At 43.2% G+C, this 19,855-nt stretch overlaps 1 protein-coding gene across 8 annotated transcripts in view; it reads right to left on the bottom strand.

Annotated features, from left to right (window-relative positions):
• KDM2A (lysine demethylase 2A) overlaps positions 1 to 19,855 on the bottom strand; it is a 120,544-nt gene that overhangs the window by 60,516 nt on the left and 40,173 nt on the right. For 7 of the 8 annotated variants that reach the window (XR_008314138.1, XM_053286964.1, XM_053286963.1 and 4 more), the window contains exons 6-13: positions 17,582 to 17,628; positions 17,101 to 17,279; positions 10,816 to 10,922; positions 9,702 to 9,795; positions 6,275 to 6,428; positions 5,467 to 5,582; positions 2,790 to 2,916; positions 1,264 to 1,661 (exon numbers count right to left, since the gene is read on the bottom strand). Coding sequence is in view for 7 of the 8 variants with exons in the window: in XM_053286964.1 (XP_053142939.1) it covers positions 1,264 to 1,661; positions 2,790 to 2,916; positions 5,467 to 5,582; positions 6,275 to 6,428; positions 9,702 to 9,795; positions 10,816 to 10,922; positions 17,101 to 17,279; positions 17,582 to 17,628 (1,222 nt within the window). In the remaining variant the exon portion in view is untranslated. The remainder of the gene's footprint in view (positions 1 to 1,263; positions 1,662 to 2,789; positions 2,917 to 5,466; positions 5,583 to 6,274; positions 6,429 to 9,701; positions 9,796 to 10,815; positions 10,923 to 17,100; positions 17,280 to 17,581; positions 17,629 to 19,855) is intronic. The other variant, XM_053286970.1, reaches the window with a different exon arrangement.

Genomic DNA, 19,855 nt, shown 5'->3' with positions numbered 1-19,855 from the left:
GTGCATGAGTGTGTAGGAGGCTCTATTTCAGGCTACAGATGCCAACAAGGTCAATTAGCACAGCAGAGCCAAAAGAGGGGCTAATCAATGGAAACCCAGTTCTAAGTAACTTTTCGAAGGCCAGGTTCAAGCATCCCAGAAGTGTTCAAAGAGGTGGGGAGGTAAGCAGAAGCCATGACTGCGTGGTTACTGTGCAGTGTTTAACATGTATAAAGCTTAGGAAAATAGCTCTGTTTCACCTTTGGCTCCCAATGACATGCAACAACTCTGTAGGGCTCAATACTATGAAATGCAACCAAGTTCTGTAGGGTAAAACACCACTGAACCATGTAATCAAGTCAACAACAATTGTGCTCACGTTTTATAGATGTGGCAGAGCCCAACCTATCCAGAAACACAGACTAGATAACTTTAGGAATACTGATACACATACATAAGGTAGCCGATTTAACTCCAGTGACACACTGAGCAGCACAACATAGCTTCTGGGCTCACGATAGGCCAGAATGCGTTGGTTCATGTACTGTAAGCAAATGCCACTGAGCTATACACACTGGTTAGTTACCGACTTTTCTACCTCATTTACTACAGGTCGAGTATCCTTTATCTGGACTGCTTGGGACCAGAAGTGTTCCGGATTTCAGACTTTTCTGGATTGTTGAAAGTTGTAGTTTCAGGGGCTGGAAGCCCAGTAAGAGAAAAGGGGGACTTTCCGCCATCACCGGTGGACTACAAGCCCTAGCATACTTTGGGTAACCCGGGGCGGTAATGGCAGCAGCACCTGCGCATTGCCGTCTCCATGCGGACCACGCAGAGTGAATAATAAAGCTCTCCTCAGTGGTAGCAGGCGGTGGAAGTGGGAGCGGAAGGCAGAAACATGTCTAAGGGCCAGGTAGCGACCAGGTCTCCCGCGACTGGGTTGGTGGCGTTCACCAGCACGCTCCAAGCGCAGCCCGAGAAGCCGCAAAACTACACGTACGTAGCGAGAACACCCACAGCTGCCACTTACTGCTGCTCCTACCGCTATTGGCGTGGTGTCTGGATTTTGGAGGATTCCGGATGTCCGGATAAGGGATACTCAACCTGTACTGCATTTGTATTTGGTTGCAAGTCACCTTGAAAGTCCTTTCTGGGGGGTAAAAAGCAGTATATGCACACACATGTTCTCATTCTCTCTCTCCAAACACACCCACACACACACACACACACACCCCAAAAAGACCCACAGTGCAGGAAAATAAGACAACTGACATCACCTCATACCTTAACATCTGCAATAAGGGCATCTTCATCTTCTATGCCTGTAGGCACACACTTCTTGTGTAGAGGCAAAGACTCCAACTTGTCTACAAGACAGCGCAGACCCTCGAGCTCAAATTGTGTCAGGTGTACCTTCTTGCCTTTATGAGGACTGTTGCTGTGAGAGTCCCAGGCCTGGCCATTGTGAGAGCCACGGCTGGACTCAGAATCCATGGACAGAGTTCTCTTGAGACCTGGCAAATTCCGACAGCTTCTGCCCAACTCCTCATAGTCTAGATTAGCACCATTGGCCACAGGGCTGGTGAGGACTGAGCGTCTGGTGACTGGGCGGCGTGAGTCCTTCCCTGATGCAGCATCATCTTCATCCACATTTCCTGACTCCGAGCTGCACAGCTCCATATCTGAAAGGAAAGGGCAGAACATATAGATATTTTAAACAGAAGATCTGCCTGTGAGGCAACTTTAGAAAGACGTAAGTTGTTTCAGCACCTGTGCTACTCGCCCAGCTGCCAAAGCATTGGGAAACACACAGTCGAGGTCTGTTGCTGCTGTGGCACATACTCTCCTGGAAAAACAAGAGCGAGCACACAGGCCTAGCAGTCATAGTTTTTTGCTGTTTTCTCTGACTGGGGAGATATGGTGCTGCAGCAGCCGGCTGTTTGACAACAGGGGCAGAGTAAGCATTTTGCCATCTGTAGGCAAAAAAGATTTGCCACCCTAAATTGAGCGGGGTGGGGGATTTAATATTTTTTTTAACCTTTTTAAACTGCTGGTGGGATGGTGGCGGAGATGGGGTGCAGCACTCCAGCAGCACTGGTGGCTGTGCTGGTGGTGGTGAGGGGAGACAGAGGCTAGAGCTCGTTCCATGGGCCCGCCTGCCACCCAAATGAAAGGGCCTCTGCGCACACATTTCTCTGCCTGTGTGTGCAGAAATCCCTGAAATGGGCACCAAATAGCCCAACCTGTTATTTGGGCAGCAGGCTAGTCCACGGAAGGAGCTTCTGCTGCCAGCTCCTCCCGCCGCCAGCACCGCACCCTGCAGGCTGCCTGTCTTGACCACACAGCGGCGGTTTTAAAAGGTTGAACAAAGATTTAACTTGCCCCCGACCCACTGAAAATTTGCTGCCATAGATAAGTGCTTATGCTGTCTATGTGTTAATCCGCCAGTGTTTGCCATCTAACTACCAACTGGAAGCAGTTTTATTTGCTGCAGACCACTGAAAATTGCACCTATATTGTCTGCATCCTGCAGCACTCTGATCTGTTTCAGAGCAATTTCTCCAAAAATCGACAGAACACTGCACAGTGAAGGGACCTCTCAACTAGCACATCAAGGACACTGATGGGCTTCAAGGATGGCACCATTAAAATCAGAAGGTACATGAAGGCCAATCACATTCTAATGTCAATCTCAATGGCATTGTAACATCAATCCTGATAGCATTTTCATGCTATCAGGATTGATAGCATGAAAGGAGAGGAAAGGTTTTACAGTAGCAAGACAGAGCCAAAGCTAAACAAACTCTTACCCATATTGAGCGACTCCTTCTGAAAGTCCTTTGTCAGATGGGAACGACTGGTGATGCAGTAGACATAGCGCTCTAGTACATACCAGCACATTTCATAATAAAAAGGATAGCGAAACTTATTTGGGACCTGTCAAGTTAGGAGAAGATTGAGGTGAAGAAGAAGAATGGCAACTACAGGCGTGGGAATGCATCTCCTTTGTAAAAACCTCTTTTAGGCAAGATAAAACTACTCAGTTATTTTATTTTTCATTGTTCAGTCTATTGGGTTTCCCACTAAGCCTTTAACTAGTGACATGGTGTGCAACTTTTCCATTTTTAAACACACTAATTTTTAATGAAACAATGCAACATAATTAAATGATACCAATACAATACCAGGCAAATTGGGCTGTTTATAGCAGCCAAGGTTCCTCAGAAAGACCCACTGATTATCCCTAAGACCATCTCTGTGTTAATCGTTTTCATGTGGTGGAGACAGTCTCTTGGGACTCACACAGGTAGGCGGTGACTCACAGAGAGTAGTTTGGACAAGGCCTCTGGAGCAGTGTTCCCTCTAACAGGTATTCCCAGGTTTTGTTGACTACAACTCCCAGAATCCCCAAGCAAAAGCCATTGCAGCTGGTGATTCTGGGAGATGTACCCAACACCAACTGGGAATTCCTCTTAGAAGGAACACTGCTCTGGAGCCAATCACATGTACACGTCACTGATTTCTAAACTGGAAGGTTAAATAAAACCAAAATACTTACAATAATCCAAACCAAAAACTTCACCCAATTAGTTTTGGCTCTACAAGTAAAATGAAAGCCAAAGTTCTAATTCCATCTCAGACTGCAAATGAAAACAAGACTATAACTGATTGATTTTGTTCTTATTTCCAGCATACACATAGAGCAGTGTCATTTATGTTGAACTGGGCAGGTTGGAAGTTTTTTTATAAACCATATTGTGTATTATCTCAGAACCTTTACAAGTCTTGAATCTAATATTTAAGCCACATTAGATGTGCTTTACTGATTTCTTCCTAATCAAAACTTTCCATTCAGGGGAGCTTGATATATTCACAGAACACATGCAGTTACCATGGGGTACTTTAGTTGTGTTTAATGTTGGCAAAAATAGTCTAAAATTAGCCTATTCACAGTTGGAGTGACCAGAAATGACTTTCAATGTCACGTCTGAATGCCATTTTAGAGCACGGAGCCATTTTGTCTCTTAAACATGTTTTTGCTGAAAATCCAGCTATTTGAGAGTTTTCAGGGGCATTTCTGGAGCCCTGCAGAGCAAGATACTGTGTAATTCGATTCTTATTTCTTCCCCCTTCCCAGGCATTCTTCCCCCATCCCCAATAAGGTTTTGTTATTTGCTGTTTCTGTGTTTGTGCCTACAGGCGAGAACAGAACCCCCACAAATGAGGGCCACCTGCACTAAATATAAGTCAAACATCGCAAATGAAATCATGCTCTTAAGGGTACTGCAAATTTTTCTGGTAAACAAAAAAGAAACTTCTCATTAAAGTCAGCCTCCTTATGGAAAGGTAGCCAAAGTAATTTTGATGTCCTAGTAGAAAGTTATCTGAATATCTTTCTTAATGCTATCCACATGCTTACTATTACATACTTTGTAAAATTTCTTAGGATTCTTGGTGAGAAACTTTGATTTCTAATCTCCCTCGCCCTCCAATTATAGATCCTCTTAGGGATCTGAAACAAACCACAGAAAAATAAACTGACAATTTTCACAGCGGAGCAAGCAAGCAGCATGTTCTCCCAATAATCTGTAATGGGATCAGTGCTGCTTAAAAATGATCTAGAGTCAGGGTGGACAGAGAGATCCAAATTCAGATGACACCAGATTTAAGATTAAATACAAGGCAGAGTGAAAGGCTTCAGAAAATGTGCCCCCCCCCAATGAGCAGCATATATGGCCTACAAGAGAAAAAAAGAGCCAGCGTGGTGTAGTGGTTAGAGTGCTGTACTAGGACCGGGGAGACCCGAGTTCAAATCCCCATTCAGCCATGAAACTAGCTGGGTGACTCTGGGCCAGTCACTTCTCTCTCAGCCTAACCTATCCACTCTGGGCTCAAAGAAACTATACAAAGGGGTCTGAACTAGCTGTGACAATGCAGGAGAGATTGTGAAATAATGGAAAAGTCCTGAAAGCATCTGCTCCAGCAGTGAGAATACCTAGTTCAATATTAGGAAAGGGACTGAAAATGACATGGCAAGTATTTTGCTGTAGGATATATCTGTAGTGGGTCCACATTTATAATACTGTGTGCAGTGCAGTCATGACAGCTAGATGGAGTCTACACATTTGAACAATGACTAGATTCAGGAAAACTACAGGAAGGGGTTATAACCATCTTGCTTTGCTTTTGAGCTTCCAGGGTTACTCGGTGAGCCACTGATGGAAACGGAATGCTGGACTTGGACTCTTGATGTGACCCAGAATGGCAATTCTTGTATTCTCTTCCAGTACCTGCACATACCCCCGCCCTTCAGGGCAATTTACTGCATCTCATTAGCATATGCTCCTTCAGAGCTAAAAAGGTTTACCTTCTGCTTCCTTAACCTAGCAAGAAGGTGAACATGAACAGAAAATTCTAACACAATTTTGGTCAATTCAATTACCAAGTTATTCAATATTTCAAAAATCTTTCTTTAAAGCTTCTTACCCGTGTGCGGTCTTCTATGCTGTAGATCCGTAGCTGCATAGGGATGTTGAAGCTGTGGAGAAAATTACCCCCAAAAACTAGGGTGTCCATAGGAGTGTACACTGCATGGATCCAACCTGAAAGAAAAGGGTGTATAGGTTAGGTTTTTCTTGCAGTTGCATAGCACAGACAGTTATACCACTAGATATTTCTATTAAAAATGTATACTAAAAGAACAACATTACATGTGGATGACAGCTAGACTACATTTAAAAATCTATACTTCCTAACCCTCTAAAGAAAGAAACATTGCAAGCATGGAATCTTTGTCCTGTATATTATTCGAGTAGCCTATGAATAGACTCCATCTCTCCAGGAATCTGTCCACACCATTTCTAGTGCTTTTTAAAATATGTCAGTTTTGTCAGAAGGGCAATTTCTGTAGTTTCTAAGTTCACGTGACATAGTTCTTGAACCAAAAGCTGCACAGAAGTGCAGAGAAAATGGGTCTGCCTTGAATCCTAGTTCCTCCTGGTATTACTGAAAGCTGTAAGTCCTCCCTGATTTGAGCAAGGAATATTTTGTTTATGAAGGCATGATAAAAATGCTTTGCCATGCAACGGAGAATACCGTACGGTTCTTGCAGTTCTTGATATTCTACATCCCATTCCCCACTCTCCCCTTCTCCTATACAGTACAGGGGAGATTTGCCCATGTAACAAGCAGTCTCATTAGACCTAAACAGGGAACAACTGTTAAAGAACAAGAAAAAAAAATATGTTTCAATTGATACCTTTGGCAATCAAACATTCTATTTACATTGCCATACCTGAAGGTATAACAAAGGTATAACCCTGTTTGAGTTCAATACGTTGACAATTTGACACTCTGTCACCAAGAAAGATGTCCCCTTGTTTCCCCGAGAGCAGCCAATTTTCATACAATTCCAGGTTCTGGGGGGTGGGTGGAATTAACCAGAAGATCTGCAAGTGGAAAAAAAAAGAGTTTAAAAAGCAACTCCCCACTGAAAAAAACAGCATATACCAGTCTCTGTATCTCAGCCAGCCTCAAAGAAATTCAGAGCAGTGTTTAAACAGCCTGCCTTCCCAATGACCTTCCTAACTGAAGGCCACTTCGCACAATAACTTGGGCACTATAGCATTTACCATGGTAAACCTGAAGTGTGAAGGGAAGACAAGCTGACAAAACACAGTGATGGGCACCAGAGAGAGGCAATCATGGATCCCCTGGTGCATGCTCAGCTCTGAGGGAAGAGTTATCTCCTGTAACAAATACTGATGAATCACCAGCCTGACAAAAGAGTAAATCAAATTGTGTCAGTGTTCCCGCTGAGGCATGCGCATGTGTGCATGCACACTTTTTAAAATGTCTGCTCAGTAAATTTTAGATCCCACTCAGGTTGAATCAGGAACGCCCCATTCTGAATGCATGTGTGCACACACTACCTTGATACTGCCGCCCAGAACAAAACACACACAGAAGAAAAAAAACTGAGTGAACACTCAAGGTTTGAACCACCATTCAAGGCATTTTCTAAGCCCGATACTCTACCCACCCTGACTAGGCTCTCCGGTATAAATATCCTCAGTAGAGATAGGCACTTAAAACCAGTGATATGCGCATTCAAGTTCCCCACAGGTTTTGTATGTACCTGCATTTCAGGAAGTGTGCACAAGTACTTGCTTTCACAACAAGCAGTAAAACTTGCTGTGCACAAGTACTTGCTGTGTACTTGTGTACTTGCTGTGCACAAGTACTTGCTTTCACAACAAGCAGTAAAAACTTGCATAACTAGTCAACTCAAGTCACTTCCAAACACTGAAGCGCGATGGTAAGAGCTCCACAGCCTTACCCTCAAAATGGATAGGGCACCCCCTAACCAAACTTTAAGTACCTTAGTACAATTTTAAGTTTGTATTTAAGACCAAAACTTGAACAAAAATAGAGAGGCAAATTAAACCATTTTGTTCTGCCTATCATCTCACCTTCCCACTTGGTCTGTGCCTTCTTGCATGCTGTCTGATCTGCCTTCAACAGTTTCCCCCTGTATTTCAGATACTTGCTTCCAACTAGTGAACCCTGAAGACTCAGTTTTTCAGCAAGGCTTGTCATGAAACCCTATCAGGACCTGACCTGCATTCCACCCCCCAATTATTACTGTATCTAATGTTACTGCCTATCCTACACATGTAGTGAGTCTAACACTTCCATTCTCCAGGCAGAAACACATCTGTATACAATACCTTACTATGGGTGCTAAATGATGGACATTGGATATATGATAAACTTCACTCGGTTATAAAAGCGAGAACTAGGGGGTGGGTGCTATCCAATTCTGTAACAGGCAACCTCAACATTTTGAATTATGAGGGATTGTCATTTGTGTGAAGTCTAGTATGCCTGAATTGTTCTGGCTTGTCTATTAATACTGGCCACACAACATTGCAAAAATGGTGCTCAGCCAAAGCTACTCAGAAAAGTGAGAGAGTCACTGCAGCACGAAGATATGCCAAGAGTGGGCAGAGCAGAAGAGTGCAAAAAATTAAGTGGAGACAGTGAGTGGGTGAAACTTTATGGTCTGCTGTGCTGTTGCAGTGGTCAAACTATGCCATATCATTCCCTTCAATATTAAGAAATACAACAGAAAGCAGATATCAGGATTCAGTCAAGTAATTTATGTACTTCGAGATAAATTTTGCTTCATAATATATTCAAGAGTAACCAAGTACTTGCCTTTTACTGTAAATTTAGCACAATTATCTACAAGTTTTGTAATGTGGGGAAGGGCAGATACATGATCCCTAGCAGCACTTAAGAAAATATCAAGAGCTCTATAAACTCTTTGTTCAGATAAAGTCATATCTAAGACCCCTGGGGGACAATTTCTTTCAACCTGATTCAAGAAGTAAAAGTTTGCTGTCACTAGATGTACTCCAATAATGACTTGGGTTTCTTGTGTGAGCAATATAAATGACTGGTAATCTGTCTCTATACTACATTCAACAGGACAATATTACACCACAAGCAAGCACCTCTGGTTTACAGAGAATCAGTGGTCAATGAAGTCATATATCAAGTTTGGGAGAGCAAGGAGGAGAACAGGAGGAAGGAACAGCATGTACTGGCTAGAACTATATTCTCAAATACACAGAACTATTTATTGACTGATTGATCGATCACATTTTTATACCACCCAAAACTACTGCAATATTCATAGGTAACTTGCAATTATTAGGAAGAATATGTCAGCCAATATTTGTAATTTAATTTCATGCACTAGGTTGGATGAAAGACCTGCAACCAATCATAAAACAAGAGCAAAAAGTAACTTAACAGGAGATCTTAAAATATCACATCAGGATGTTAAAGCTTATTCTCTATCCCAAAAGCTCAGAGTTTTAAAACATTTATTTAGTTATGCTGAGCTCTAGTTTTCTCAAATCATTAAAAAACAATTCACTGAATTATCCACTTCTGTTAGATGTATTGATTTAAAGTATTTGTTTCCTGCCTTTTGACTAAAAGGTTTTCAAGGAGGCTAGTGCAGACATAACTGATAAACTAATATTAGCCTAAATTTCTCTTTCAGGTGTTCATATTCTACTAGTTATGCACTACGTCCATTAGCAAATCCTGTTCAACAACAGCACAATGAGCTGAGATGTCCTGGTTCTATAGTGTGGTGGCCAAACACCAAGTAAGGAGCTGTATTGGGCTCCCCATGTAGTTTAAGTCAGAGAGCAGATAAAATAGCACACTTGCCCAAGTGAAAGAAGCTGCTAGGAGCCCAACTGAATTTGCTTTTGTCACTTTCACCCTCCCCACCCTTCCTTCTTTTAGTTAGAAGCCAGACTGAAAGAGCTTTGAAGGAGGAAGCAGCTGCCTCATGATTCACTGGGTCCAGCACCCAACTGATCATAGTAGGCAAATGAGGAACTGGGCTGATGAGAAGGAGAAACCATAGATTGTGGAGAAAGCTAGGAGACGCAGCAACGTGGCAGCACAAAGTTATAGTGGGGTAGCAGAGGGCTGTGGGAAGGGTAGAGACAGAACTAATGGGACTTTTTGTATATCATGCCCATATGAAAGTCATGGTATGGGGCTTTCAAGATCTTTAACCACCTACAAAACAAGCAGCTTCAGAATTCTAGTTGTACCCAATTAAATAACGTTTACATTTTCCTCTTGTCTTCAATTGCTCTCAAAATATAACAACTTGAAGGGATTTACCATACCTTTCCCCCTCTGTGAATGTGATACCATACAGAAGTGCCACCAAAGTCCACATGGAAATCAGTATAGCAGCCCTTGACACTCATCAGACAGTACCTGAAATGAAAATCAGCAATATAAAGCTGCAACACATCTAATTGCTCTTGGATTTCTATGCAAATGAAATACTTAGTATTAAAGTAGATGCTGACAATGTTTTGAAGGTGACAGACACTTTGAATCAGAGTACCTATCACCCAGAATCTATATATTCAATAGGCTGACTCCATGCCAAATCACTGCTCTAGACAGATAATTAGGATTAGCACACAAGGCACAGTCCCAACAGTGGTAATAGCAACAATAATCCATTATTAATAATCCATAATAGAAATAATAATCAATTAAGGAGAGGGGAGCTGGTCTTGTGGTAACAAGCATGACTTGTCCCCTTAGCTAAGCAGGGTCTGCCCTGGTTGCATATGAATGGGAGACTAGAAATGTGAGCACTGTCAGATATTCCTCTCAGGGGACAGAGCCGCTCTGGGAAGAGCAGAAGGTCCCAAGTTCCCTCCCTGGCTTCTCCAAGATAGGGCTGGGAGAGATTCCTGCCTGCAACCTTGGAGAAGCTGCTGCCAGTCTGGGTAGACAATACTGAGCTAGATAGACCAATGGTCTGACTCAATATATGATAGCTTCCTCTGTTCCGTAGCATTTGTATAGCACTTTGAGTGTACAAAGTACTGGTATTTCACAGTAATCCTTACAAAAGCTTGTATGGTAAGTACATATTAACCCCATATTGCAGCTGGCACCCATCAGTAAGCATGATGGAAAACCCTGGTGCATCAACACAGGGTTAGTCTGGATGTTGACCACTGATCTTATTTCTTTTAGAGTATTTATATTCTTCTGTTTTATACTAAGCATAATATTCTTGTATTCTATATTACAATCTACAAGGTAAGTGGTTCTATGCTACTGTTGCCGCTTGGAGCAACATCTCGGAGCACTCTCAGGCTTCTGATTTGAGCAACTGAAAGTAAGAGTTTTGGCAACACACATAACATTTAAAAAAGAATTTTCTGAAGTCTCAGTGCACAGGGAGCTGTACGTACACAACAGGAAGTTACTTACTTCTGCACCTTTGGATACTGCATATCCAGAATGGCATTTGTTGATTCTGTCTGGCTTTCCTTCAGATGCCTTGGCCACATGTTGTCAACCCAATCAATCAAATCCACCTGAAACCATATTAGTATTAGATCAAAGTGCAAATTTCAGACAGACAGAAGTTCAAGTATTAATAGGCGACCAAAGATTGTATTCTTGGGGGATGACTGAATATTATAAAATATACATTTTATATACAAATGTGACACAACATAAGGTGTACCCTAAGGACTCCTTCCTCCGGAGGAAGGAAGTCAAACCAGGAACAACCATGCCCAACCAGTACTTAACTAATGTCTCCGCATCATCCTGGAGGGAGGTATCAAGTGGAATGCCACAGGGCTGTGTGGTTCAACATGTCCTAAGCAACTTGGAGGAGGGAATAGAGAAGGTGCATGAAGTTTGGAGGGAGGTATCAAGTGGAATGCCACAGGGCTCTGTGTGGTTCAACATGTTATAAGGGACTTGGAGGGGGGAGTAGAGGAATGCATGAAGATTGGAGTGCAGGTGGCCTATCTTCTAACATCTTAGAAGACAGAATCAAAGTTTACTCCAATTTGGAGTGCTTCAAATATTAGGCCAAAAGGCACAAAATGAAGTCCAACAGATAGGTGTAAGAGTCCTAAATTTGGGCAAGAAAAATCAAATGCCTAAGTGCAGGATGGGGAGATCTGGCATGGCAGCAGTACATGTGAAAGGCACCTAGCTGCCTTAGTGCACAAGTTGAGCATGAGCTAATGTGATATGCTGTAGTTGTAAAAAATTTTTTAAAAGAAGCTAGAGCAATCTTAGGCTCCTCCTCTTTTGAAGGAGCTGCACTGGCTGCCGATATGTTTCTGGGCAAAATACAAGGTGTTGTTATAACTTATAAAGCCCTAAACAGCTTGGGCCCTGGGTATTTAAGAGAACATCATCATGAACCCCATCGTCCACTGAGATCATCTGGAGAGGTCCGTCTATTTGCCACTGGCTTGTTTAGTGGCCACTCAGGGACGCGCCTTCTCCGCTGCTGCCCTGAGGCTTTGGAATGCGCTTCCTAGTGAAATAAGAGCCACCCCATCTCTGATAGCTTTTAAAAAGTCTTTAAAGATACATCTGTTCACGCAGGCTTTTAATTAATATTGTTTTAATTGTTTTAATGCTGTTTTAAAATATTGTTTAAAATATTATAAATTGTTGTGGTCTTTTAAACTTTGTTTTTGTTTTAACTAATGTTTTACTTTGTTTTTATTTTGTTATAAACTGCCCAGAAACGCAAGTTTTGGGTAGTATGAAAATGTGTTAAATAAATAAAAATAATAATAAATTAACAGAACCACAGTGTTCCACAGTGAACCACAGAAGCAATCGTTACACTCTATTCTGCACTGGAAAGACCTTACTTGAAGTGCTGTGTCCAGTTCTGGACACTGCATTTTAAGAAGAATGTTGATAAATTGGAATGGGTTCCAAGGAGGGCAACAAAGATGGTGAGGAGTCTGGGAATTAAGTCCTATGATGAATGGTTGAAGCTAGGTATGTCTAGCCTGCAGAAGAGAAGACTAAGAGGAAATGAGACAGCTGTCTTCAGGTGTTTGAAGGATTGTCACACAGGAGGAGCAGACTAGTTGTAAAAAGCAGTGTCGCTCACCATTTTTTTCAGTTTCTTAATTTTCTTCTTTACATATAATTGCTTAAACGTGCTATACTGCTGCCATATTAAGAGGTTTACAAGGGTTCCAACATGAATATTTTCTAAGAGAGCTTTGAATTTGTTTGGAACATATAGTTTAGTTTGTTGACCATTTGTTTGATCCCCCGCCACCGCAATACTTCATTTCAACTACTTGATTAATTGAAAAAACAATATATTTATACAGCATGTCAAATTATTATGGTATATTTAAGGGTTGGTTTTTAAAAATCTAAATATATGTCATACATGCCAAATCAAATCACAATCTAATTAGTGCATTGGAAAGATCTGCAGAGTAAATCAGGGTTATTTGGCTCAGAATATACATATTACACCAGGCCCTGTACAGCAGTTACAACTGCTCACCTCTGTGCAGACTGGTACTCTGCACAGTGTCTGGGAGGGCCATGAAATGGAACCAAAATTATGGAAGCCCCAGTAACATCTAGGTAGACACACAGGAAAGCACACACTGAGCACTGAGTGTCTTCCTTTCCAGCGCTTTCCACAGAGAGCTCTACATAAAGGGTTCAGAAAGACAACTCTGTCTTTGTCTGGAAGGCATGCACTCTGTGCATGCCTTCCAAGACACTGCTGTGGACTCCTGAAGCTCCAATTCCCTTTAAGAGTCCTCCCCAGTTAGGTGCACAACACTGCTCAGCACAGAGGCAAACAGTGGAAAAAGCCATCTCTGTGCAGGGTCAAGAGCAATGCGCACATAATTCAACTTTGGCTGTTGGGAGTCATAACTGGGCCTGTATAGGAACGCTGCCTGTGGCCTCAGCTTGTCAGAAGCCATGCAGGAGAGGAAGACACTACCTACTTCCCAGATGTCTCAGGGTGAGAGCCTGCATTGCTGCCTGCCGGGTAATCTGTGGGATTTTGGCAGTTGCCACAGTTCTGTGGAATTTTTGTGCAGGACTGGGGCCCAGGGTGAGTCAGCAGGGGGATCCATCGATTCTGCAGGACTGGGGCCCAGGAGTCACCCCTTTGGGGGACCCACTTCGGGGGACAGCAAGGGCAAGTGCCAATCCTGCCCAGTCCAGAAGTTTTCATTTGTATTGCTGTTCAGAAAGCTTCTGTTTGAGTCTTGGGTGAGATGGATTTATATTGTATAGGTTTGTCTGGAGATGGGATGTGTCCATTGATTATGGGGCGGCTATTCCAGTAGTGGTGGGGAATAGAAGAAGTTGCATTGGCAAGTCAGCAGGCCGTTACAGGGGAAGGGAAATCACAAGTTTAACAGCCGTTTCCCCTTCTGGCTGTCCTGCCAACTCTTTGACCTTGGGGAGCAGTGCCAGCTACCTACAGAGCCTCACTTTGCTCCTCTGTAATGACAGGTCAGCCCAGAATAAATCCAAAACCATCCATAATCTGATTATGGATGAAGGGGCCAACCTGGTATGTATCACAGAAACTTGGCTGAGGGAGGCTGGTGGACCAGTCTGGTCCCAGCTTCTACCTCCAGAGTACTCTGTTGAGAGGCAGGTGAGGGGATGTGGGCAGGGAGGTAGAGTGGCTGTGGTCTACAAGAACATCTCCCTTACCAGGATCCCTGTTGAAGTGTCTGACCATATTGAATGTATATACTTAAGTTTGGGGACCAGGGATAGACTGGGACTTCTGTTGGTGTACCCATCACCCCACTGCCCAATGGAGTCCCAAAGTAAGCCGCCAGACTTGATCTCGGGCTTGGCGTTGGAAGCTCTCAGGCTTGTGGTGGTGCTAGACTTTAATGTTCACTTTGGGACCAATTTATCTGAGGCGGCTCATGAGTTCATAGCGGCCATGACAATTATGGGCCTATCCCAAGTGGACTCAGGACCGCATGTTGCTGGTCACACACTTGATCTGGTCTTTCACTCCGATCAGGGTGATGTCTCCTGCGATTTCTCCATTGTCATGGATAGACCACCATCTAGATAAGGTTGGACTCACAACCACGACCCACCTCTGCAGGGGTGAGGGGCCTATTAGGATGGTCCACCCGAGAAGGTTATTGGATCCAATAGGATTCCAAGAAGCCTTGGAAGGATTTAGTGTTGGTTCTGCCAATGATTCTGTTGATGCCCTGGTGGAGAATTCAAACAGCAGACTCACCAAAACAGTAGACATTATCACTTCTAAGTGTCCTCTCCAACCCACTTCAAAACTGGCCCCTTAGTATACAGTAGAACTATGGAAGATGAAGTGGCAAGGTGGACAACTAGAGCACAAGAGGAGCAAGATTCGACTCGAATCCAACAGACTACAACATAGTGCACATCTGAATATCTATGTTCAGGCAATACATGCGGCAGAGAGGTGATTCTTTTCTGACCTTATTGCTTCTGCAAGCTCATGTCCAGCAGCATTGTTCAAGGTTGTGAGAGGGTTAATACGTGCCCCTCCACCTTTGAATAAGAATTTGGAACCATCAGTTACCCACTGATGTTTTTAATGAGTACTTTGTCAATAAAATCTCTTGGATTTGGGCCGACTTTGATTCAGACCAAAAATTACAGCAGTGTCTGACATGGAGATATCCAGCAACTCCTCTTATGTGGTTAGGCTGGATCAGTTTCAGTTTGTGACTCCTGAGGATGTGGACAAGCTGCTTAGAACACTGCAGCCTACCACCTGTTCTCTTGACTGACATGTCTTATACTATCGACAGTGAGGTTGTTACAGAAGGTCTGGTATATACTACAAATGCTTATCTGGGGGAGGGCAAGATGCCTCCTTACCTTAAGGAGGCAATCATTAGACCTCTTCTGAAGAAACCTGCATTGGATCCCTCAGAGTTAAGCAACTATAGGCCTGTCTCCAACCTTCTGTGGCTGGGCAAGGTAATTGAGAAGGTGGTGGCATCCCAGCTCTGTAGGAACATAAGAACAGCCCTGCTGGATCAGGCCCAAGGCCAATCTAGTCCAGCATCCTGTTTCACATAGTGGCCCACCAGATGCCCCTGAGAAGCAAGGGCATGCCCTCTCTCCTGCTGTTACTCCCCCGCAACTGGTATTTAGAGGCATCCTGACTCAGAGACTGCAGGTGGCCTATAGTCCCCAGACTAGTAGCTAGTGTTCCCTTTAAGAGTCCTCCCCAGTTATGTGCACAACATTGCTCAGCACAGAGGGAAACGTCGACTTCAGATTTCCACGAAAATACAAGGTGCTGTTTATAACCTATAAAGCCCTAAACAGCTTAGGCACTGGATATTTAAGAAAATGTCTTCTTTGCTATGAGTCCCATCTCCCATTGAGATCATCTGGAGATGTTTGTCTGCAGTTTCCACCGGCATGTCTGGTGGCTATACAACAACAGGCCTCCTCTGTTGCTGCCCTGAGACTCTGGAATGCATCCCCTGTTGAAATAAGGGCTTCCTCATCTCTGACAACTTTTTAAAAGTCCTTAAATACTTATTTTTTCACCCAGGTTTTTAACCTGATTGTGGTTTTAAATAGTTTTAACGTTTTTATTTTTGTCTTGATTTGTTTTATGTTGTTGTAAACCGCCCAGAGATGGAAGTTTGAGGTGGTCTACAAATTTGACAGATAGGTAATTGAACAGGCCTACTAATTTATACTGAAGCACAGAATGCATAGTTTAACCATAACACTGTTAGTACGCCTTATTTCTCAAACCTGCTTACAATCTGCACTGAAAGCAAAGGCGTGGTTAAGAGTATTTGAAGTGGTATAGTTAATGTTCATTTATTTTGAACAGAAAGATACCTTATAATCCAACTAACACTATTGCTACTGTCAGCTTAGTGTAATTTACATGAGCAAGTATTAAAGATATATACCACACCTTTGCTAAGCAGGGTCCACCCTGGTGTGTAATTGAATGGGAGACGTGTGAGCACTGTAAGATATTCCTCTTAGGCGGGTGGGGAAGAGCAACAGCATACAGAAGGTTCCAAGTTCCCTCCTTGACATCTCCAAGATAGGGCTGAGAGATAGACACTCTTGCTTGCAACCTTGGAGAAGCCACTGCCAGTCTGTGTAGACAATACTGAGCTAGATGGTCCAACTCAGTATAAGGCAGCTTCCTGTGTTCCTAACTTAACACAATAAAATACCAATCAAAGATACAAAACAGCTGAACTAAAAAACCTTTACAATTCACGAGTGATGATCCAGCAAAAAAACAATCAGCACACCAAGAACAAAAAGGGTTATCGGAACAGGAGTGGGCACCAACTGAATCTTGAACAAGAGAATACTCCAGAGGGAGGTGGCCATTTCCCATGTGGCCGACACATGCAGAAGGGCCTGTCTTCATGCTCTTATAGAGCAGGCAGATACATGTGAGAATACACAATCATTAAAAAGGTACCCAAGTTCCAAGATGTTTTGGGCTCTAAAGGTTGACACCAGCACCCTGAATTGCAAATTGGTAGCCAGTGCAAGGGCAAGAGGACAGGCATTACGTGATTCAGGGCTCCCCACAGAACATTACCAGCTGCCTCATGGACCCACTGATATTAAGTGCGAGTTAAGAAGCACTAAGAAAGTGTACAGCGCTGTCTATCTGAGTGAAATGGAAAAAGCACGGTGATTTCACCAGGGGAAGGAAGGAGACTCACTGACCGTAGTTGGTCTCTGCACGAGGTTCTCAAGCCGGGTATGACTAAACTCCAGGCTTATTACGTTATAGAGCTTCTCCCGCTCTTCCTCTGGAGTTTCATAGTAGCGTGCCCACTGTGCCATAGTCATCTCAATGTCCCTTTGTGTGTTCACATCCATGACATCCACCATCCTCCGACTCCCTAACAGAACAGATACACATAGTTACTTTGGTGAGGAATTGCAGTAGAAGGTGGGCATAGAAAAACAGATAGGAAACAGAGGACAGTTGCAGAATCTTTACTCAAGGCCTTCTTTGCTTTAGTGGCCTTCAGCTCTTAGTACCAACCATTCTTCCCACACAAGGCTAGAGGCTAAGTTTCAAAACAAGAAGTCGAATCAAAACCAAATTCTGTGCCAGATTCCAGATAATGCGCTGTACATATATTACATGTAGCCCATACTGTGATCACTGGATGAACTCAAAACAAGAGTGCATAATTACCGACGTAGAGTCGTACATCATTCACACTGAAGTCTGGATCTGGCATTCTGCAAAAACAAAAAACAAAAAACACCTTGGACGTAAAAGCTGCACTGTAGGTGTCTCCTCCATGCAATTTTATGCTAAGCTACACAAATGAATATCGCAACCTAGGAAAATGCTCCAGCCTTGCAAATAGTTACTGAGATTGGTCACCAACCCCTCCTTAGTTCCTTGATCTGCTGCCATTGCAAGTGTGGATCTCTTCCAGTAATCCATTAAGTAGAGAACCACACATACAGGATGGCACTGTGTTAACGATTCTCAGCACTTTCTCCAGCCACAGGCAAAACCATTTCAGCACTGCCCAGTACCCAAGTCACAGAACTCCTATTCATCTCAAGACAAGTAGTAAATTACAAGGCTGTAGTAGTCTATATTTTTCACTCCAGAGTATCTTAATATTTTCTCACTAGTATTTTACAAGGAACATTTTGATCTATATTGCAAGTTTTATAATATTTGAGATTCATTTTACAGGTAAAAATTCATGATGCTATCATATAAACAGATTCAAACCTAGCAAGCAAGCATTCAGTTAACACGCATGGGTAAGAGTAGGTACTATGTGAGGCATAAGGTGGAATTCAGGCCTAGGAATTCACTAGAATTCTGTGAAGTGAAGCTAGACATGCAACTGAAGTTACAAGAGAACTAGAAGCTTGCACAAAAGATCTCAACTCCCAGTTATAAAGGGGAGAAATCAACTGCAGAGCTGTGTTGTATTTAACTGACATATGTAGAAATAAATACTGACATTTTAAATATTGAATACAGAGAGACAAGTACCTTCAAAAAGCCCAATAAGCTTTGTTATTCTGTTGTTCATCAGCAGAATTCCATCCCTACCCACATTCTTTTCAGTTGGGATGGGAGGCGGGGTTTTTAGACTTTAAATAGGGCTGTGCACAAAACCAGAAAACCTAGTTTGAGTAGAGATGAACCAGACTCGAACTGGACCGGATCCAGTCCGGTTTTGTGCACACTAGAGCCAGGCCAGTCTGACTCTAGTCCAAAACAGTTCAGGCCCAGCTGAAGGGGCGAAAATAATTTTTAAAAACCTGGACTTAACGCCATTGCAGGGCCTTGTTGGTGCTGCCACAGTGGAAGCTACAGCAGCTCCCCCTCTCCCAGGTCTCAAATGGGCCGTTTCAGCCCATTTCGGGCCTCTGTGCACTGGCAGCAGCCATTTTGGAGGTCTCAGCGCATGCACATTAGCCATCTGTCATGACCCAGCCACGCAGATGGCCAGTGCGCATGCGCAGCAGCCTCCAAAATGGCTGCTGTCAGCACACAGAGGCCTGAAATAGGCTGAAACAGCCAGAGACTGTGGGGGAGGGGGAACTGGCAGGGACCCCGCTGTGGCAGCACCACCACCCCCTAGGCCCCACAATGGTGGTACGTCCATTAAAAAACAACAACACACACACACACACCCCAAACCAGCCCCGGCCCGGCCCAGGAGTTTCGGCTCGACCTCAAGCTGAGGATGAGCCCTTGAGCTGGGCTGGTTCAAGCATGAATCTGCTCAACCATGCGCCGGCTCGCACATCTCTAACTCTAAGGTCCAACATAATCTATGCTGCCTCTTGAACCATCTACATTTCTAAATAAGCTGAGAGTTGGCAGCATACAACTATGCTAGTGAAATAGGTGGGATCTTCAACTTAATGAATATGCTAGTACAGAACCACTAATTATTATGCCACTGCAAGACACTGAACATTTGAACAAAGTTTAAATATTCTGAGTATCTTGAAATGAAGACGAAGAGCAAGGAAATATGCAACATGCAGGTTCTTTGTAAGAGCAAATTACAGCTGCATTCTGTCCCATGGCCAAAGTAATTAAGAAGGGAGCCAAGGGACAGTTTGAGCCTATAGCACACATTTCCATGGAAAGAGGATGGGAATGTAACCCCACTTACCAAATACACACGTGGACAAATGTTTTGGTACCCCTCCATGAAAGAAGAACCACCCACAATAGTCTCTGAAATAACTTGAAACTGACAAACGTAATTGGCACCTAACATTGTTTATTCTACATTTAACAAAAATCAGACTTTGCTTTAGATTTTTGATACAACAGAATATTTCAAATAACATAAATGAAAATGGCATGGACAAAAATTATTATTATTATTAATTCGATTTCTACACCGTCCTTCCAAAAATGGCTCGAGACGGTTTACACAGAGAAATAATAAATAAGTAAGATGGCTCCCTGTCCCCA

Source organism: Hemicordylus capensis, chromosome 1 (assembly GCF_027244095.1).
Source record: "Hemicordylus capensis ecotype Gifberg chromosome 1, rHemCap1.1.pri, whole genome shotgun sequence".
Taxonomy (NCBI): Eukaryota; Metazoa; Chordata; class Lepidosauria; order Squamata; family Cordylidae; genus Hemicordylus; species Hemicordylus capensis.
The sequence above is the reverse complement of the archived record's forward strand: the minus strand, read 5'-3'. Positions and strand labels throughout refer to the sequence as shown.